Source organism: Bubalus kerabau, chromosome 2 (genome assembly GCF_029407905.1).
Source record: "Bubalus kerabau isolate K-KA32 ecotype Philippines breed swamp buffalo chromosome 2, PCC_UOA_SB_1v2, whole genome shotgun sequence".
NCBI lineage: Eukaryota > Metazoa > Chordata > Mammalia > Artiodactyla > Bovidae > Bubalus > Bubalus kerabau.
The window spans coordinates 50,199,574-50,220,189 of record NC_073625.1 but is presented as its reverse complement, the minus strand read 5'-3'; the positions used below and the strand labels follow the sequence as shown (position 1 = coordinate 50,220,189).

Genomic DNA, 20,616 nt, shown 5'->3' with positions numbered 1-20,616 from the left:
AAAAGTAGCTGTTTACAATTTAAGAGAACCCTTTGATAACTTAGTGAAATTGTAAATGGCAAGTTACAGCCTTAGCAAAGAGTAAGATTAATTTACCTACCTGTCAAAATGGCACATACTCCCATTTTTATAGACCCATGGCCACTTATTTCTAATAACAGTAGAGTTTGGCACAACCTGCTTTCAGATATACCCTTTAAAGAAATACATTATACCCACTGTAAGGTGGAAGCAAAGAAATGACTTAGTTGTGGGTTCTGCCCGTTTAAATACAAGAATTTCTACACCCAATTAGTAATTCAAGTCTGTTTCTCTAAACACGTATGCCTATAGAAGAATGCTTTAAAATGAAGTGTTGATCTTAACACAGGTTTGACTGTGGGTTATAGTTTATTAATTGAAAATTATAGGGTATTTGACAGAGAAGCCAGAAATAAGCAACTGTTTTGGTTGGACTTTAGCAAGTGAAGATCACTTGGAGAGGAAAAGCTAATTTAGAAAAATAAATGTAGTGTATTCAAAGTTTTAAGTTGGTGATAACAGTATGCTCACAAATTAACAGTTAAGATGACCATCAGGTAGGGAATTTAAAAACCAACACTAACATTTCTTAAGGTACAGTTTGTTACATAAATGGACTTGCTTGGGTCTTTAAAGCCTCAAATGTAATTACTACCACTTAATACTTCTGGGGTTTTGTCATGAGCAAATAGGGTGACCTTAATACTTTCAATTGGAAATACTGGACTGTTTCCTTGAAACCCGAACACTAATCAGATGTCTATTTCCAGAAGCAGTTTCAGCTAGGCCTTTTGACACTCAGTGGGCCAACATACACCAGGGTAAGCTTATAACTCAGGTCTACATATGTGAAACGGGATTTTCTGTTATTTTCCAAACGTTGCCCTAGGTACCTTTCCCCCCACCACCCATTAAGGATCTTGCTGCAGAAAACTCAAAACCAAATAAAGCAGCTTGGCCTCGGGATGAGGGTGAAGAACCTGTACCAGCACACAAACTAGGACAGTTTAGATCCATAATTTAAGGAGAAAAGGGCTTCAAGGCCATAAATACCTGGGTTGTGTTAACGGTTGGTCTTTTCCTTGGCACTGGCTCAGCAGCTTTATGTAACCGCTTCTCTGTACTACTTCAGGTACAGGTTTGATTTCCCTTTGAATGTCTTCATGTAACAGTTCTTGGATAACTCACAACTGTTCTTCCTAGTTAACCCAATTATTTTAAAGAAGAGCGAGTACTTTGCAGGGCTGAAAAGCTCAGTTTACCTCTGCTCAGCAGGGGAAAAGAGAGGCAACAGGCAAGGGTTATAGAAACAGTGGGGGCTGCATTTAAGTTCTTAAACAGATGAGACAAGAAGCTTTTAAAGCTGCAGACACTAACCTTGATTTTCTTTCACCTTTTTGAAAAATTTAATGGGATGGTAAGAAAGACAACCAGCCTTCTAAAGAAGTAATACCCAGGCAATAATTTATAGTACAATTGGCAATGTTGGGGTCCAATGTTCCCTTAGCAAAGAATTTCTTTTACCAATTATTTAGGGCAACATTTATCACAAAGCCAATGGGTGGCGGGTGGGGAGGAGGAGAACACCTTGATTGAATCCCAAAACTCAAGCTTTTCAGTTAACATTAAAACCACTAACTTTTGCCTTAAGATTGAAATGCTAAAAATCAAAAGTATTACAGATGAAGTGTTTGAAAATAACTACATAAAGATGTCTGTTTCCATAAAATCAACACGTCTAATTTAGACTAATACAGCATTAACCGCTCAAACTTCGATGAACAGTCCTTTTCCACCTTAATGCAGTGTAGGAAGAATAGCACACGTTAAAGTTTGTTACGAAAATAGAGTTTATTAAAAACATCCCTATTGTTTTTTGAGGAGCTTTCACCGTTACCTTGTCTTAAATTAAAAAAAAAAAAAAATAGAGAGCACTTCTAATTACGATTTGTAAACTTTTTAAAGTCAAAACTTTTAAAAAGTTACAGCAAAAAGGGTAATATTTATTCATATTTTCAGTATTTTTTTGTTGTTATTTTGTGGCTATTTTTAAATAGAAGGGAAGCAATCAAATTGCTTACAGCTCCCACCAACTACTGCGGGGCTGTGACATAGCGGGAGCAGGTATAATACAGCATCTGTACACCCCAAGCCCTACCCTCCTGTGTTGCTGTCATATCCGACAGATCCCAGTCTCTCTTAACGAGGAGCCTCTGCTGCTGAGCCGGGGTCCTTCTCGGGGTTGACGGATGAGGTAGCCTCAGCAGGTAACTCTTCAGAAGGCTTTGCGACTGCAGGCCCAGGCTCCCCCTTAGGAAGTTCTGAAACAGTGTCTACGTTTCCCGCTTGGCTAATGGGAGGTTCCACGGTCTTGTTACTGCCTGCCCTGTCTGCCACCTCGGGCTTCTCCTTGCCTCGGTTTTCTTCCTTCTCTCTACGAGACTCTCTATCTCTAGAATCTCTCTCTCTGTCTCGATGCCCGCTAGAACGTCTATTCCTGTCTTCCAAGTCTCTGTGCCTGTCCCGGTCGGGGCTCCTCCTTCCCCACTCTCTCCTCTCACGGTTACTATTCTCTCGATCATCGTTACGGTTCCCGTACCGTTCCCGGTCATTCTCCACCCTATTTCCAAAGGATCTTCTTCCAAACCTTTCTTGGTCTCTACCTGAATTGAACTGCTGCTGCCTGCTGTCATTTCTGAACGGCTGTGGCTGCTGCTGAGCCGGCGGCGGCTGCTGGGCTGGCGGCGGCTGCTGCGGCGGCGGCTGTGCAGGTGGCTGCTGCTGCTGCTGCTGCTGCTGCGGCGGCGGCTGCCTTCCGTCTCGGTCCTCAGGACCCCCCGGGCCCGGCCCCGGGCCCCCGAGCCCTGGCATCCCGCCAGGCCTGACGAAGGGGCCGTGGGGTGGGAATGGGCCTTTCATTCCATGAGGCGGAGGCATTCCGAAGCCCCCCGGGCCTGGTGGTGGACCTCGGTGCATCATGTGTGGAGGCATGGGCCGAGGTGGCATCAAGGGAAACCGCTGTAAGTGAGGTGGAGGCATTCCCGGCGGGCGCTGGAGTGGGATCAGGCCAGGTCGGGCACCGAGAAGACCAGTGGATGGGGCCTGGAGCCCAATGACGGGACCTGGTGCAACTCCTTGTGTACCTAATGAGGCAATAAAAATGAGACTGTAAATAAAGCAACACAGAAGACGGCATATTCTATTTTCAGCTGTTTCCTGTGGTGCTTGGAGCAAAATGAAATTCACAATCTTCCAATGTCATACTGTTTGCCAGTCTACCCAGGAGAAACTCAATGTGAAGTCCCAGCAACAATCCACGGCAAGCAGTCCTAAAGATACATTATACAGTTATGTACACACACCTACCTAATACAGGTAGAGGTCCAAATATGTCACATAAGGAGACTAATATACCACATTTTGGAAAAAGTATATCTAAACATCCTTCCGCACAGCCCTGATTAGCAGCTGTTTTACCACTCAAAATACTTGAGAAACACAATGTACTATGTCCTAATGAGATAAAGAAATGAACTAGCTGAGCCAACTGAAACTTATTTCAGGTGTACTCTTAGAAATTTTTTACTCTAAGTCTTACTTTGACTTTCTATGAGAAAAAAATGGGGTCAATGACCCAGAAAATCCAGTGAAGAGGGAGGTTTCTTTGAGTCTATGACACTAAAATGCTTTACGTAGTTAACGTGCAGTCATGTGCTCAGTTGCTCAGCCGCTTTGTGACCCCATGGACTATAGCCTGCCAGGCTCCTCTTAGAATTTTTCAGGCAAGAATACTGGTGGTGGTCCAGTATTATAATGTTAACTGAACTGTATAGACCGCCAGGCTCCTCTCTCCATGGGATTTTCCAGTCAAGAATACTGGAGTGGGTTGCCATATCCTTCTCCAGGGGATCTCCCGGACCCCGGAATTGAACCCTGGCCTCGTGCACTGCAGGCAGACTCGGTCAACTGGAATGCGTTGCCCTTTTCCTTCTCCAGGGGATCTTCCCAACCCATGGATTGAAAACACTAATGCTTGTAAAACAAAGATCAACACAAGAACGGTGAGTTTGTTTTCACAAGTCTCTTTTTAAAGCACAGCATAACATGTGAACTGCTATGCCAAAATGACTGCTGAACTATGCTGAGTGCTCAGCTATTCACCTTCTATTCATTTTCCCGAAGATGGCAAGACTGATAAAAGTTAGTGCTGCTGAAAGTGACAATGACTACTGGTCTTATTTCCTACTTACAGGAGGCATTTTACTTATGCTTTAGTGTAACAGTCAAATTCAACCCATCATGTATGATACAGAAAAAGAGGATTTGTTTCACAACTTAATTAAGTAACAGGTATCATCACCTCTCTCATTTCTCTGCAAATATTAACAATACAACAAGTTACTCTAAAAAGGAAAACGTTCAGGTATTATCAGAAGGGCTCCTCACATACTGCAGAGATGTCTTTGGCAAGTTGTAGGTTATGACTATCAGGTGGCAATGGTGAGAGAAATGCTTGTGCAACACTGACAGAAAAATAACCTGAAAGCAAACCCAATACTTTTGCATCTTTCCCCCATCCCCAACATCATGTTATTTTATGTTTACAGTTTCAATCACTTCCTCCCACTCACTTTAGCAAACATTTAAGGAAGTCCTACTAAATCCTAACAATAGATTTTCTGTATACACAATTATTACTAATATGGAAGACAAGAATTTCTACTTCAGTTTTTGCTCCTCTGAACATATGGTCCAATACTACTCTGTCAGACTTAAGAACTAAAAAGAGTGGACTGAAAATGTACGTGTATCAGTTATAACTCTTAACATGAAGTTATAACTCTTATCACTTTACTTAGAGCACCTTCTTTTAAATGCTTAAAGAGAAACATTTGGTGAAAAAAACCTCACACAGGAGTGACCCTGGACACATGCCTCAGAAATACAGATAATAATACCTGCTTTTTGCTGATATTAAATGGGATAAAACACTTAAGCATGAGCTAAGAGCTTGGCACATTGCTAAGTGCTGCAGTTATTATTCTACACATCTATTCTGACAGATGGTAAATGTCTTAACACTAAGTATTTCACCTTGCAAAAACACTATGTTTTGTATTTCTGATCATTAAGATTTTATTAGCCTCTCCTGGTCCCCCAATATCCACCACAGTTTAGAGTCAAGCAGTTTGGTAATTGAAAGCAATTAAGCTTCCATATACCAGGCCTAAGAAAATGTTAATTACCATAATGAAAACCCACAAATGATGAACTGGATGAATGAGGCAAAGACCTCAGCCCTTCATAGACTCTTCACACTCTTAAGAAAATCCCAGACAGTGAGCATAATACAGAACTTATACTCTACCTCAGAATGATATGAAATTCACAGCAAACTTTCTTGATGCCACTTACTGTACATTTACTGAGACTGGACCATATAGTGAGACAACCCGGCATCTAAGGTTATTTCCTTGCTCCCACTTTTTAAAGAAATCATACAGTACCAACACTTGTGGACTTTAACTCAAAACAAGCAACATAAAGTGTATGTACCCATGTACAGTCTCTTTCAATAGTTTATCATATACAGAAGCACCTAAATAAAATTTTCATTTCCCACCAGCTTTTACTCAAGGATAAAAATGATAAATGTTTACTCTGTTAAAAGACTTGGTGTGGCACATTCTAGTACCTAACTATAAGCTCAAGGGGCCAATAGCAAGTTTTAAATTACACTACAGGGATGGGGAAGGGATTAAAAGTATCTTATAACAAAAGAATTAAGTTCAGATGAATCTTTAAGAGGAAACAGACCTTTGCAGGACAATGGGAATACTGATGGCTTCCTCAACTACCAATTTGACAGCTGCCAAAAGCCAACCTCTATCTTTGTACAGAGATCAAATGGGCAATGATTCTTGGTAAACCCATCTCTAGGAACGCATTTCTAAGTTCTTTGTAACATGCATCTGAGGGTACATACAGACTGACTTAACAGGGTTAACTTTTACAGTACATGCATGCATATATATATATATATATATATATAAATAAATATTTATCTTGTCAAACCGGATCTTTAGTTGTGGCATGTGGGATCTAGTACCCTGGCCAGGGACTGAACCCCAAGCCCCTGCACTGGGAGAGTGAAGTCTCAGCCACTGGACCACCAGGGAAGTCCCATATAATGAAACCTCCTACAAACAAATTTTTTTTTAATTTATTTTTAATTTTTGGCCACGACATAAAGCTTTTGGGATCTTAGTTCCCCAACAAGGTATTGAACCAGAGCCCATGGCAGTGAATGCAGGGTCCTAACAACTGGACCACCAGGGAATTCCCCAAAGCGTATTTTTATAAAGAAAAAAACCCATTGCCTAATTTATCTATCTAACACATGTGGATATTTGGGGTTTACTTAAAATATTATACACTCAAATAATTTTTCTCTTTCATAAATAAGCTGATTTCCCTTTAACCCTTTATGGGCCAACAAAGTACAGACTCCTCTGACAGTATTTCCATAGTTTCAAATGTTGGCCTTCAAAATACACAAGTGGTAGAATTACTGATTTTTTTGCTCATCTGTTGTTGTTCTGCAGTGAACAAAAAAGTACTTCTTTTAATTAAAGTTACATTTGATTAAAAAAATATATCAGGTGGTATAAGTTCCTGGTAGGGATAACAGCTGAATTTCATTTTCATTAGGAAAGCTGATGTTACACACACACCAGTGGATATGTAGTGAGTTCCCCAGGTCTAAAGGACATTCAACGTAATTATTCATTTTATTTCAAAGTTTGATGTGCAATATACCATGGACAAGTTTTCCAGAGTTACAAACTTCAAAAAAAAAAAAAAATTCACCCATAGGTATGTTGACCATCGAAGCTTTTTTTACATTGTTACCACATTTACTGTGCTGGGGATGTTGTTCTTTAGTGGCTGTGTCCCAACCTGTGTCTACCCTGTGGACTGTTGCCTGCCAGGCTCCTTTGTCCATGGGATTTCTCAGGCAAGAAAACTGGAGTGGGTTGCCATTTCGTTCTCCAGGGGAATTTTCCAACTCAGGGATCAAACATGCATTGGCAGGTGGATTCTTTAACACTGAGCCACCAGGGAAGCATGTGCTGGGGATATAAGGACTAAAAATAATCATCTTTTCCTTCAAACAGAATACAGCCTAGTAGAAACAAATGTTAATTGCTCTAAGAGATGGCACACACTAGGATGGTGACAAAAGTAAAACTGATACAAGTTGGTGTGTGTGAAAATGAGCAGGAGTCCCATGACATGTCTGAATTAGGTGTCAGCAGAAGAGAAAAACATTCAGGCCAACATTAGGAAGGAAGGATGTTACGATCAAGAGGATGGCGCTGCTGAAAAGGCCTATTAGCAAGCTGAAGCAGTAAAGTGTGCTGTTATTGCAGCAGAATGTCTTTTGAATGAAAATCGAGGTGAGGTTTATTATTGAAGCAGCTAGAATCTGTACAAATATAAATCGCTATCAATTAAAAATTAGAAAAAGAAAAAAAGAGGAGATGTGTGAGGCTGAACAAGGTAGGCTGGGGCATCCAGGTCTTCCATGCGTGATAAGGAACTTGGACTGATCTAGAGAGGTGGGAAAACCACACAGGGATTTTTAGCAGGGATGGTCCTATGTTCGTTTTTGGAAAATCCCTCTTCCTGAGGAAAGCAAGAAGGGGGAGGAGGGAGGATACTAGAGAGTAGTGAGGCTCTTATTTCAAGAATCCAGGGGACAGAGGTGAGAGACAACTGAAAGAGGTGCTAGAGAAGGAGGAACATTTAAGCTTTTCAACAGCAGGACCGGAAGAATCCAAGAGCTGGAGGAACACAGCTCTCTGCTTTGAATGAGAGGATGGAGGCATCTGTGCAATGCAGAAATTTAATAACAGAAGCAATTTTTGGAGAGAGACGACAAACTTCACATGGTAACACTGAGGGTTGGAGAGGCCTGGGCTACACCTGATGGAAATGTGCTCAAGAGATTGATTAAATGTATAGAGCCCAGAAGATTAAGAGTCATGGTGTTAACTTATCCAGAATATGGATGAAACAAAAAAGGGAGGAATTCAGACCTGGGGAAACAGCACAGTAGATAGAAAACTCCAAATTTTCTAATACAGCAAGATTTTAAGGCAGACAAATTATTTAAATTCAAGGAGAAGAAGAAACTCGTGCGTGTGCGCTAAGTCACTTCAGTCATGTTGGACTCTTTGCGACCCCATGAATTGTAGCCCGCCAGGCTCTCCTGTCCATGGAATTCTCCAGGCAAGAATACTGGAGTGGGTTGCCATACCCTCCTCCAGGGGGTCCTCCTGACCCAGAGATCAAACTTGGGTCTCCTGCATTGCAGGTGGATTCTTTAACGTCCAAGCCACTGGGGAAGAAACTCATTGGAGTTTAAATAGCCAAGGCTATTTCCTATGAGTCAAAAAGCCCTCAACTGTTCCACAACTAAAAAACAAGTATCAAGATTAGAGAGATGCCACTGCTTTCTATAGCAAAGATGTTGGTGATCATGGGAAATAAGAAACAAGTATGTTAAAAGGCTAAAGGGGTGGTGTGGGAGGGGAAGGTTGATATGGTTGGGGACCAGTGTGGACCTTGAAATCTCAGAATAAGGCTTGACTTATTTACTGTGGCAGAGACCAGCTGAATGTGTTAGTTGTATTCTTTCACAGATGATGTAAATTTAAGTTGGATTTTTTTTTTTAAAACAAGGATCTGCTATGTGAAGAAGGAAAGGGGGGAAAGCAAGGGGAGGAAGGGCAGAGGGAACATCTGAAAAGGCCAATCAGCAGAAAGGATGGTTCTTCTGCCTCTTCTCCACCAATCATCTTGTCTTTCATTCTACCACAGCCAATACCTCTGGGAAGTCCTGGACTTTTCATCAGAAGCAACTTCGTTACTTCAAAATTCTCATTTTCAAGTGCCCCAAACAACCGTCAATCCCACTAGGATCATGTTCCCCATGCCCGCAACGTCTTTCCTTTCCTCCTTACCTGTCTTGGGAGTCCATGGTTCTCCCTCACCATGCTGCTCAGAAATTGGTTTTAAATGCAACTCTTCTACCTAATCTGCACCTGAATATGGCTGGGCACCACCCCCAACATGCTGACTGGCCTCATTTTATTTGTAACTACAACCACAAATTCTCCCTTAATCCTGGCCACCAATTCTAATTTCGTGAGTCAATTCACATTCATATGCTTCTAGGTATCTGTTTCAAATGTTCATTTTTCCTTAATTGTCTGCCCTTACCTGGTTGGTTTTATATAGCTTTTGAGAGGTAAAATTCATATAGCCTACAATTCACCCATGTAAAGGGTGTAGTTCAATGTTTTTAAATATATTCAGAGTTCGGCAACCATCAAAATAAATTTTAGAACAATTTTTATCATCTCAAAAAGAAACCCTGTATTCATTAACTACCATTCCCCATTTCCCCCCAACCTCCAGGCAACCATACATCCCATTTCCTGTCTCTATGGACTTGGCTATTCTGGACATTTCATGTAAGTGGAATCATACAATACACGACCCTCTGTGACTAGATTCTTCCACTTAGCGTATCTTTTCAAGGCCCATCCAAAGTACTTCATTTCATTACCAAGTAATGTTAAATGGAAATAAGTTTTATTTATCCTAGTTGGTATAGCATTAAAAGAAGGCATTTAGAAAGACTTTTTCATCCACCCACCTACCACCAAACCTACCCTTTACCTGCACCTGTATCCGTATTGCTCCTTCCGTCTGTGAACATGTTTGGAACATGTGTTCCAAAGGCTAAATGAAGCCCCACACTCAAACCCCAAACCTAGGCTCCCCTCTCATCTACCTAAGAATATCAACCTAGCAAATCTCTCTTTTTTGCTGCATCAAAAATTTCCCGTCCCGGGTTTTCCAGTAATAACATGCTGGAGTTTTGTCTATCTTTTAGAAATAAAAACAAAAAATCCCTCCCTCGCTGTGGATTTCCCTTCAGCTCTCACCCCCATTTTAATGTTCCCCCATATGGCACATCTCCTCAGAGTAGGATGTCCAGAATCACTGTACCACTGCCTCATCTCTCCTTCTCTCCTATATATATATATATATATACACACACACACACACACTTATACAGGCTTTTGAACCCATCACTCCAATAAAACCACATTTCCCAAAGTCACCCAGAAGCTTTCGTTTTGCTAAATCCAGTTGGCAAGTCTCAGCACTCCTCTTTGACCCAACAATGGCCTGTGACGGTTGCCGTCTCCCTCCTCCCTAGGAACTTTCCTTTACTCAGCTTCCAGAGTACCTCCCTCTACTGTTTCCTAGCTCCCTGGCTGTGCCTTTGCTGGATGGAACAGCACAGGACAGTGGCTAAAAGCATGGGTGTTGGAACGAGGGTACCTTGAATTCTAGGCACTGCCACTTGGAGCTGTGACCTTGGGCAGGTTATTTCATCTCTTTATGCCTCTTACGCTCTATCTACAAAATGGGGATAACTGTGTCAACTTCAGAGAATTGTAAGGCTTAAATGATTGATACACACAAACTCTTAGTTCTCCATACTGTATTTTCAACTGCTAAATGCTGCAGTATTCCTGGGCTCATCCCTCGCACTACATCCCCTCCCTAGGTAATTTCACGACTGGTGGCTGTAAATGTCGTTTATATTTGCTGACAACACCAGAACTTATCTTTACCAGTTGTTTAGCTGACATCTGCACCTAAATGTCAAAATCCAACATATTTAACTTGACATCCTCACCCTAAACCCACGCCTCTTTGAGATTTTCCCATTTCAGGAATGGCGATTACACTACCAAATGCTCAGGTTAAAAAAAAACCAAACAACAAAACATAGTCATTCTTGGCTCTTCTCTCACGTATGTAAGTTAGGAGAGTCACTTTAAAGGCTCTATCTTCATCCAAAATAGTCCCCTCATTCCACTCTTACCAACTCTTGCAGTTTGCTTTCTCCAGAACTGCCATATACAATCCTTTGAAAAATGGAAACTAGTTCACAACAGTGTTCAAACCTACACTTCCTGTTGCACTCCTGACTGACCCTTGGTCACTAGCTCTGAACTCATCACGGCTGCTCTTATGTTCACCTTGTTCCAGCCCTACAGCCCTCTGTAGTTTGTTCTCAGTCCAGGCTCCCCTTCTGTCTTCTCTAAATGAGATGTTCTTCCTCTGTATCTACATGACTCTTTCCTCTTATTATTCCTCTCTATATTACCTCCTCAGAAGCCTTCTCCAGCCATTTTATTCAAAACAGTACACTTTACACGACATCCCTCCAATCCCGTTCTCTGCTTTATTCTCTTCACAGGAATATCTTCATGTGAAATTATTAGTTTACTTATTTATCTAAGTCCCTGCTAGAATGTAAGCTCCAGGAAGACAGGCCTTCTCTTGTCATTCAGGTATCTCTAGTACCCAGAACAGTGCCTGGTCCACAGTAGGTATTGGGAGTAAACATGTTGAACATATAAATGTATGGTGGTGGCATAAACTGACAACTAAACTCATAGACAAGATACCTCTCAGGGGGCAAAAACAGTCTCTCCCCATGGTGGTCTCTTTCCTTACCTATGAAGGCCTGAAATTTATTTTGAGAAAAGCTGCAATGTTCTTTCACAACCTCCTTTTCCGCTCCCAGTTGCAGTTCCACCTTTTTTGATTCCAAAAGAATGCCACTGTGGCACTGTGCATGAACCTAATTCGAAATCTGTTCACACAAGGAAAAAGATATACCAGCCACTCTTCTCTCTCCCATCAACGCCCTGAGAGCCTCTAGGCATACAGATATATGGTTGTTGAACCATTGAAAGCTGTCTTGTTTCTTTTAAACTACAGACCTTCAGGAAATTGAAATAATAGTACAACCCAAACATGTATCTCCTTTGCCTAGATTCACCAATTAATAACAAATAGGGCATAATTATTCTGAAGAGACTCCCAGGTGATTCTTCTAGCAGGTACTGTGTTGGGAGCTGGGGAGAATGAAAAAAATGAGCTAGTTTTTTAAGAATGAGAGAGAGAGCACATGTTACATTGCATTATACATTACTACACCAAAAAAAGAAAAAAAAGGTATGGTAGCAAAGACTTAAAAGAAATTTGAGTTTCAATAATATATAGTGTAAGTACACTAAGACGTATATCTATTTTTAGCATGGCATAGGACATGAAAACCCTAATTTTAAATGAAAAAACCAGAAGCCATTATCTCTTAAAAATGACTTCTTGGTGTTTTTTTTTTTTTTTTTTTTTTTTTTCAAAACAATCTACAATAAGGTTTGGTCAATTTTCCTATAGATCTTTTATAGTTGCTTTTTAGAATTTCAGTTTGTATACAGAAGCATAACAGGTGTGACTTGGAGTTAGGAGTTGTACTACTGGAGTCAAGAAGTCTGGGATATACTGGTAATCCATCACTGAATGAGATCATCCATAATTCTCAGTGTTATCTGGAAAAAATCTTACCTGCAATTCTTCATAGCATTATACTTGTCTACCAAAAATCAATCTAGAGCCCAGAGTTTCTGTCCCTCCTACCTTCCTTCGGCCCCAAAAGCTGTCAGGTTTAAATTAAAAAGACTCTTTAGGTTGGAGTTCTGCAGCCTAGAAGGTGCAGACAGAGATGGAGACAATGTGATAAGCACCTTTCACGTTTTTGTGCAAGACTTTCCCAAGGTTTTGTTTGAAGTGCTTCACCTTCTGAGAAAATACAGTATACTCATGTATAAATTCATACCCAAAGTAAGTATTTGTTGTGGATTGATCACTATTAATCATTCATTGAACAATGTTTTTTATACAAAGTTGAAAGAAACACTGTGTTGAGTATTTTGGAAGCATTTCTAAGTATAAAACACTAGTGGAATAATAAAACGCAATATTTAGAGTACCAATTCAAATATTTTAAAGCTTTCAAAGAACACTTTTATAGGACAAAGGAACATTTGGTAGACCCCTCTAGGTTATAATTTAATATAACCAACATCATAACCAAGTCTACAATAAGAAAAAAATTAAAATGCAAACTGTTTTAAAAATTAAGACATTACCATTAAAAAAACATTGAGAATTTTCTTCAGAATTCCTTTAAATGTTATTCACACTATTAGATTGGTGCTCTAATGTTCTAATTTAAAATATTAAAAATTATCAAAAAATCAAAATTCTGGGGAGAAAACTCTAAAGCTAAGTGAAATCACAACTTAAAATATCAATTTTAAAGCACAGTTGACCCTTGAAAAACAGATTTGAACTGGACAGACCCACTTACACAGACTGCTTTCCCAGTAAATATATACTACAGGGTATGTAGTTGGTTGAATCTACAGATGTGGGACCTCGGTTACTGAGGGCCAACTATAAAATTTAAAGTGGATTTTCAACTGCACGGGAGTTGAAGCCCCTAATCCCAGCACTGTTCAAGAATGAAGTGGAATTACAGAAGTTGACAATAAAATTGTTCATCTTCAAGACAGTATTAAGGTCACAGCTATGGCATAAAAGCAAATATAACTGTTTAATTTACAAACCAATTTGGTCTACATAATTCTTGACGTGTTCACATTTCGGAAAATCAAACGCCAGGCAAGGAAGTGTGAAAAATCAAGCTCGAAATACATCATACTACTGTCTAGCAATTCAGCTTGTAGGCCACTGACCTGTGACTTGTGCTTTAAATCTTTGGTAACAAATATTATCAAAAAGAAGCAATCTAACACATACCCAATTCTTACTTATAAAGTTCACCATCATTTATAGCACTGTGACAAAACCGGGGAGAATCTCTGTATAATAATAATTAATGAATGTATGTACCTGACAAGAGAAGAGACTTTAATTTTGCACAATAGCAATGAGTCTGACTTAGCTTAATTTCTTCCTTGAAAAGATATTTTGGATATGCTGGTAACACAATAGATATGTAACACAAACAAACATTTTTTTTGTGTATTTTTTTATTGTTTGGAACACCAAAGTAACCCAAATTTCACATTACAATGAAATTTTAAATAAGAATATGTTGTACATCGTATGAGAGATACATGTTATACATAAATTTGGAAAAGTAATAAATACATACACTTATACAGTAAAGAGAATGTACTGAATTGCTATCATCTTTCATATTCCTTCTCTTCTAAATGGTCAACAACTATGAACTATTAACTTTAATGAAATGACCACTGCTCTAGCAAGCTACTTGGGAGTGTGAGGTATTAAGCACAGATTCCTTTAAAATCAAGTAATGAGTTATTATTGTGCATCAAATAGTTTTTATGTTTTCAGATTATCGGTTACTAAAACAATAAAAATCTCTAGAAGATGGAGGTGGTTCTCTATAAATCTGGTGGTGTGGGCTACCTCAGCCCAATTCCAGAAACAGAGAGTCATCACTTCCAAACTAACACCTAAACTTAAGTCTGATCATTCAGAAAACTCTTTAAACCAAACCATCCTTAAAGCACCCCACTGCCTCCTTCATAACCAAGGCCCACAACAGAATTTTGGAATATCTGTTGAACATTTTACTGGCCCCTCTAGTTTAAAAATATCATTGCCACATTTCAGAAATTAAGATCCAAGAACTCAGTTAACTCTCAAGGATATATTTACCTTTCATTTTAAGAAAACAATTTGAGTATCACTAATAGGATAAATACAGATACCATATCATGCTATTTAAATGAAATGCCACTACTATATAACCAATACACATTTTATCACTAAGCCATGATGGAATGTCTATATATGTGAACTTATCACCTGGTTTAATATACTGTAAAAATATCTGAGGCAACCATGCCAAGATACATACTTCCCTAAACAAGCTACTTCTCCTGCTGACAATTAGAACAATTTAAAATAAATTATAGGTACAGTAATATAATTTTAGAATTTCCAAGTATAAATACTCTTCTTTATTCTAAATATTGTCTATGATATTTCTTACCTGTAATAAGCACCCACTATTCACTGAGTGCCTACTTTGTGACAGGCCCCACGTCAGCTGTTTATATATGTTTATGTTAGTCCAACTGAATCATCCCAACACCCTGGTTTAACATTTTTATTTCTTGTCTCACAGATGAAGAAGCTGAAGTTTAAGTATCACCTCCTAGGCTTAAAATTTTCTGTATAGTGTAATGTTGGTTTTTATTATCTTAAGAGAAAACATTAGAGCACCAAGAGAAAACATGAAAGCATCTTAGTTCTAGTCTTCTGTTTCGCGGTTGACATCAACAATATCCAACCTACTTAACTGATCCTTTAGTACTACAATACCGCATGTGATTACTATATTCCTTTATCAAAATGATGGAATTGTGATCAGTCTTTTGGATAAATCCTCCTTTATTTGCATATACATTAAAAAGTCTCACTTCTATAAAAGGTCAAAATTCATGGGATACTCTTTTCAAGATTTCTAATTGAAGGGAAACAGAAGTGTATTTTTTTCATGATTCAAATAAAACTACTGCATTTTACTTAAAAGTGCTTATTTTAACAAAACTGTTCTTATTTTTATGCTATATCAGAATTTAACCTTTCCAGATCTGGAACAACCTTTATTCCCTAAATTTTTTGTTTTAAAAGTTAAGGACAAAGATCATAGAGGTGAAGTATAAACAGCCCTACACTGAAAAGCATCCATCCATCCACTTACATAATAAATGTTCCTCTCTCATGGAGCTTCCGGTCTGGTGGGTAGGAAGAGATGGACATCTAAGCAGGTATGTTACATAACAAAAAATGCTAAGAAATTTGATTATTTTTCTAGCACTGACTAGCTTTGATATGTTTTGTTTCACATGTTGGCTGAGAGTTTAAATTATACATTTCAGTAGTGATGAGAAATTAAGGGCAGAGTTTCCAAAGCCTAAATGTTAAATAAAAGGTAGGCTGTTTATTCTTCTTTGTTTTTGGCTGTGCCTGTGGCTTGCAGGATCTTGGTTCCCAGCCCAGGGACTGAACCTAAGGCACGGCAGTGAAAGCCTGGAATCCTAACCATCAGGCCACCAGGGGAACTCCCTGGGTTATTTATTCTTGAAGGTTGTTCAAAAGTAGTGGTTATCAAAGTCTTAGAGATGATGAAATCTTTTCACTGATTTAATGAATTTACTAAACCCAGAAAAAAAGCACAAATGCAAGCAAACAGTCTCAGGTGACCTAATATCTACGGACACCAGAGTAGGAAATTTCATTTTAATGAGAATTCATAATCAGGGGCATGGGTGTGGGGTGAAGGAAAGAGGGTGATCAGAAAATTCTACCCAACTTAGATTCACTATGATTCTTGTATAATCATCTTATTACAAATACTGGGGGGGGGGTTTGTAACAAAACTGAGATCCAAAGATACTGAGGTTTCCTGGCTCCCAGTCTACTACTGTTCCTTCTACTATGCCTTCCATCAGGGCACAGACCTCTTAAGCAACTTCCCCATCAGACAAATCATTTTGCATCATTACAATGACTACTGTACACTACTTGTGACAAAGTTTAACCATAAATCCTCTTTTACTATTACTCAGTCTGTGTACTAAAATAAAAATCAAGTTTATTATTAACCTAACCTCAGTCTTGGAGAGGGCAGAAGACAGCATGCCATTTAAAAACAAATTAATTTTTATTATAAATGTAGTACACGCAACAAAGTAAAATTTCCAACAGTCCTGAAAACTGCAGGTGAAAAGTAAAAATCCTACATCACAAACCAATGTCCCACAGCCCTATATCCCAGGAGTATAGGGCTCTTTCCTTAAAAAATCTAAGATTAGGAAAACAAACATTTGTGCACAAACACACATCTTTAAAACATACAATGGGTTCACAGGATTGAAACATTACAATAGTAAGGATAAATTAACTACCCATTATCAGAATCAAGTGTTAATTATAGTTAGCAATACCACTTCAAATATAATTAATTTGTTATTAACACTTGAAACAAGTATATGGCATATTCATTTAAATTCAAGCAAGCAAGGGTAAGGCCTCTTAAAGATGTGAACAATCTAAACCACACTTCCTTGGACCTTAGAAGTTGAGTTGTGGGTAAAGAATACAACAGGTTAAGTCTTGTAAGAAACTGAGGGGTCAGTGGAAAAGCACTGCCTCGGGCTGCGCAGCTCTCACTCAGGTAACAAAGCCATTTTATTGCAATGTATCAAAGGTAGTCTCTTTGCCAGCCTACAGAGAATGCTATCAAAGTCCAGGAATTTTAAATATATAAAAATTCATCCAGACAGAAAAAAAACCTATGTTGCTTAAAAAAAAGTCTGTATCTTATTATGCCAGGATGTCTGGGGTTTTGTTAATCATGGACTATGTACCAATTCCTGTTCATAGAGATTAGTCTGATCACTTTTTTATACCAAATTAAGATGTGCAAATCCAAAGTTTTATTCAAGACAGAGAAACGAATAAGATTTCATTTTTGAGGCTGTCTCTTAAGGGTAGACTTGGTGAAGACCATGTACACATATTTAAAAGAAAGGTCTTCCTCCAAGGAAAACAGCCTCAGAGAATAATTTACCAAAATGAACACTGTTTCTAAAAAGCCTAACTTGGGAAGGGGAAAGAAAACTAATGATAAAAAAAATGAACTTACCAAGAAGTGAAACAGGCTGGGTTACAGGAGGGGTAGGCAGATTCGTGGGTGCAGCAGGTGGCACAGCAGAGCCATACATTTTCACACTGTCACCAGACTCGGCGTTTCCTCTAGCCCCAGACACCACTGTTGGAATGGGATTTCCAATAGATAAGTCTTTTGTAGTGTCTTCATTTATACCAGCGATAGTAGCTAAGGAATATAATTACATCAACATGTGAAGCTGAATAATTAATTATCACCCTGGTTAACATGCTTTTGCCATACTACAGAACCTATTACTGGTCCATTCTCCCTCCTACTCCCAACTCCAAGAGGACAAGTGAACACAAAGGAAAAACATGCTTACAGTTTGGGATGCTTATTGGTGGAGTGTGAGGAGGAGGAATGGATACTGGTGGAGTTATAGGAGGTGGGGGTCCAGGGGGAAGAAAACCTAGAATAAGAAAAACAATGCCAACTTAAGTTGTGTCACTTTATTTCAGGCTCTTAAAAGAGAGTATCTTCTCAAATAACTTAGTGTACCTGGTGGCAGATGCATTGGGTTGAATCCTGGGCGCAAAAACGGTGGTGGAGGTGGAGGAGGAGGAACACCAGGCCCAAAGCCTGGAGGTGGAATTCCCAAAGGAGGCGTGAAAGCAGGTGGCTGGAGAGCACCAACTACAGGAGGTCCTGGCTGATGTGGTGGGACCTAGAAAGAAAGGAAAATGAAGCCGCATATCTAGCCACCCTCTCACTCATATAGTGGGTAGAGACAAAGAAAATACCTTGCTGAAAAAAACCAGTATCTCTAAATTGTGCTTATTATGTGAATACATTTATTAGATAACAGTGGTAATCTGTACCCACTCCAAAACAATGGAAACTACATACTTTTCCCCCTTTCTAAAAATTCTGGGCTGCTTGCTCCATGTGGCTTGCAGGATCTTTGTTCCCCCACCAGGGATTGAAGCTGCAACTCTGCAGTGGGAGCATGGAGTTCTAACCACTGAGCTACCACGGAATTTCCAGAAATCACAGTTTGCCCTATACTTATCAAAGCAAATACCACACTGTGATTCACCATCACCTACACTGGTGTTCTGCCAGAATATTAATGTTAAAAAATGTATCACGGTCAGGTCAATTAAGTTTGAGGAATACAACTCTAAGAAAAGCTACCAGGTAATTTGCACTTAACTGTGATTAAGATCACAGTTCCTGGGGTCAAACTGCCTGTTCCCCCTTTTAAGTCATCTTGTGACCCTGAGAAAGCGACTTACACTACACTCTGCAGACCTCAGTTTACTCATCTGTAAGATGAAAAAGTGCCAACCTCACATAATTATGGAGATTAGAGAATAAATAAATGTTGAGTGCTAATGCCTGACATTTAATACATACCCAACACTTTAGTTATTGCTTAAAAAAAAAAAGTATCAATCTTAACAGATTAGTCAAGTTTCTTTAAGTGAGTGCTGACATACACTGAAACCTGCACTGGAAGTCATATCCAAAAGGTTGCGTAAAGAGTGCCAATTTGGGGAATCCATGTATAAAATATCACCGCTAAGAATGTACCAAAGCATGTACTTTTCTCCTAACATTGAGAAAAATCAAGAAGCTAGGCAACCCAGCCCTGAGATAGCTTAGATTTATCTTATTCAGTTTTAATGTGAGAAACTGAGGAAAGAAGGTACTGAAAGAAAAGAAAAATCTAGTGACTCACACATGAAAGTATGGATCAAATACTTCTAATTCTTACTAACACATTAGTTACTTAGCTCTTAACATGTAGCAGGAAAATCACATTTCAGGTCAAAAAGTTTATGAGGTAATAAGATACTGAATAATCTGGGCAGATGTAAGGCAAAATGAAATTTACTCTGGTTTTTGAAAGCATTTATAAATATTAGGTCTGACATACCAATATATAAGAAATTAATACGTACGTCTATGTACTCACATCTTTTGACTATGAATCTAGACATACATCACCAGTAAGATTTAGAAAGGTATCTTTTAGATGCTTGAAAGCTTCAACAATGCCCCAAGTACTCTTACCTGTGGAGGCGGTACTGTTATCGGTGTGGGAACAGGAATAGGAGGCACAGGCACAGGCAGAGGCTTAGGTGTGGGCGACACTGGCTCTGTGTGTGAGGTTTCAGCTCCTCCATTTTGAGCAACTTCGTTTTCATGCTTCTTGGGAATTCCCTTCCAATCTATGAAGAGTTAAAGAAATATAATCAGAAAGCTCTCTGATTTTAATATCATCAACATTAAAAAAAATCATTTCTGCGTTTAAAATTATAAACTGAAAATGTAAGCCTTTGTTACATACACACATGCATATATACACAGATGTAACAGTTCTACTTATTATTATTCCCATTTTATGAGAGAGGAAAACAAAGTCACACACACTTGGCAGAGGCAGAGATGGGATTCAACCCAGATACATCCGGCTCTTAAGTCTCTATTCTTAACCACAATGGTGGAGGAGGAGGTCTTTGGATCAAAGACCCTGGGAGGGAGGAGCAGAGTTCTTTTTATCCTGGACCAGAGACGCCCAGAACACCTAGAGCACAGACCTTCAACACCTGTCTGCCTGAACGGAAACGCCTAGCTCTATCCGTAAGTGAAGGGGCTGTGCACGCGCAGGGAGGAGGTGGTGTGTGCGGCAAATCCAGCTCCGTACTCCTGACTGAAGTTCTGTAATGTGTGAAATATTTACTCTATTTTGCCATGCCATCCTGTGCTCCTCTTTGTCCTGCTATCTCTCATTCTCCAGGTCATGTCCCCACAGGCTGGCATTTTCCCCAATGAAAATTCCACTATCAACATGGCGTTTTTAATATCCAGGCTTCAAATAACTGCATCTCCTCATCTTACATGTTTACTTTTGATGGCTTCTCTGGACATTTAAACATTTTCAAAGAAATTATTATGAGGCAGTGGATCTT

At 39.3% G+C, this 20,616-nt stretch overlaps 1 protein-coding gene across 2 annotated transcripts in view; it reads right to left on the bottom strand.

The window, feature by feature from the left end:
• Window positions 1-1,853: 1,853 nt before the first annotated feature.
• Window positions 1,854-20,616, bottom strand: part of SCAF4 (SR-related CTD associated factor 4) — a 62,031-nt gene continuing 43,268 nt past the window's right edge. The window contains exons 16-20 of one of the 2 annotated variants that reach the window (XM_055567696.1): window positions 19,718-19,875; window positions 18,200-18,365; window positions 18,024-18,110; window positions 17,675-17,866; window positions 1,854-3,164 (exon numbers count right to left, since the gene is read on the bottom strand). In XM_055567696.1, coding sequence (XP_055423671.1) covers window positions 2,221-3,164; window positions 17,675-17,866; window positions 18,024-18,110; window positions 18,200-18,365; window positions 19,718-19,875 — 1,547 coding nt within the window. In that variant the 3' untranslated portion in view covers window positions 1,854-2,220. The remainder of the gene's footprint in view (window positions 3,165-17,674; window positions 17,867-18,023; window positions 18,111-18,199; window positions 18,366-19,717; window positions 19,876-20,616) is intronic. The other variant, XM_055567697.1, reaches the window with a different exon arrangement.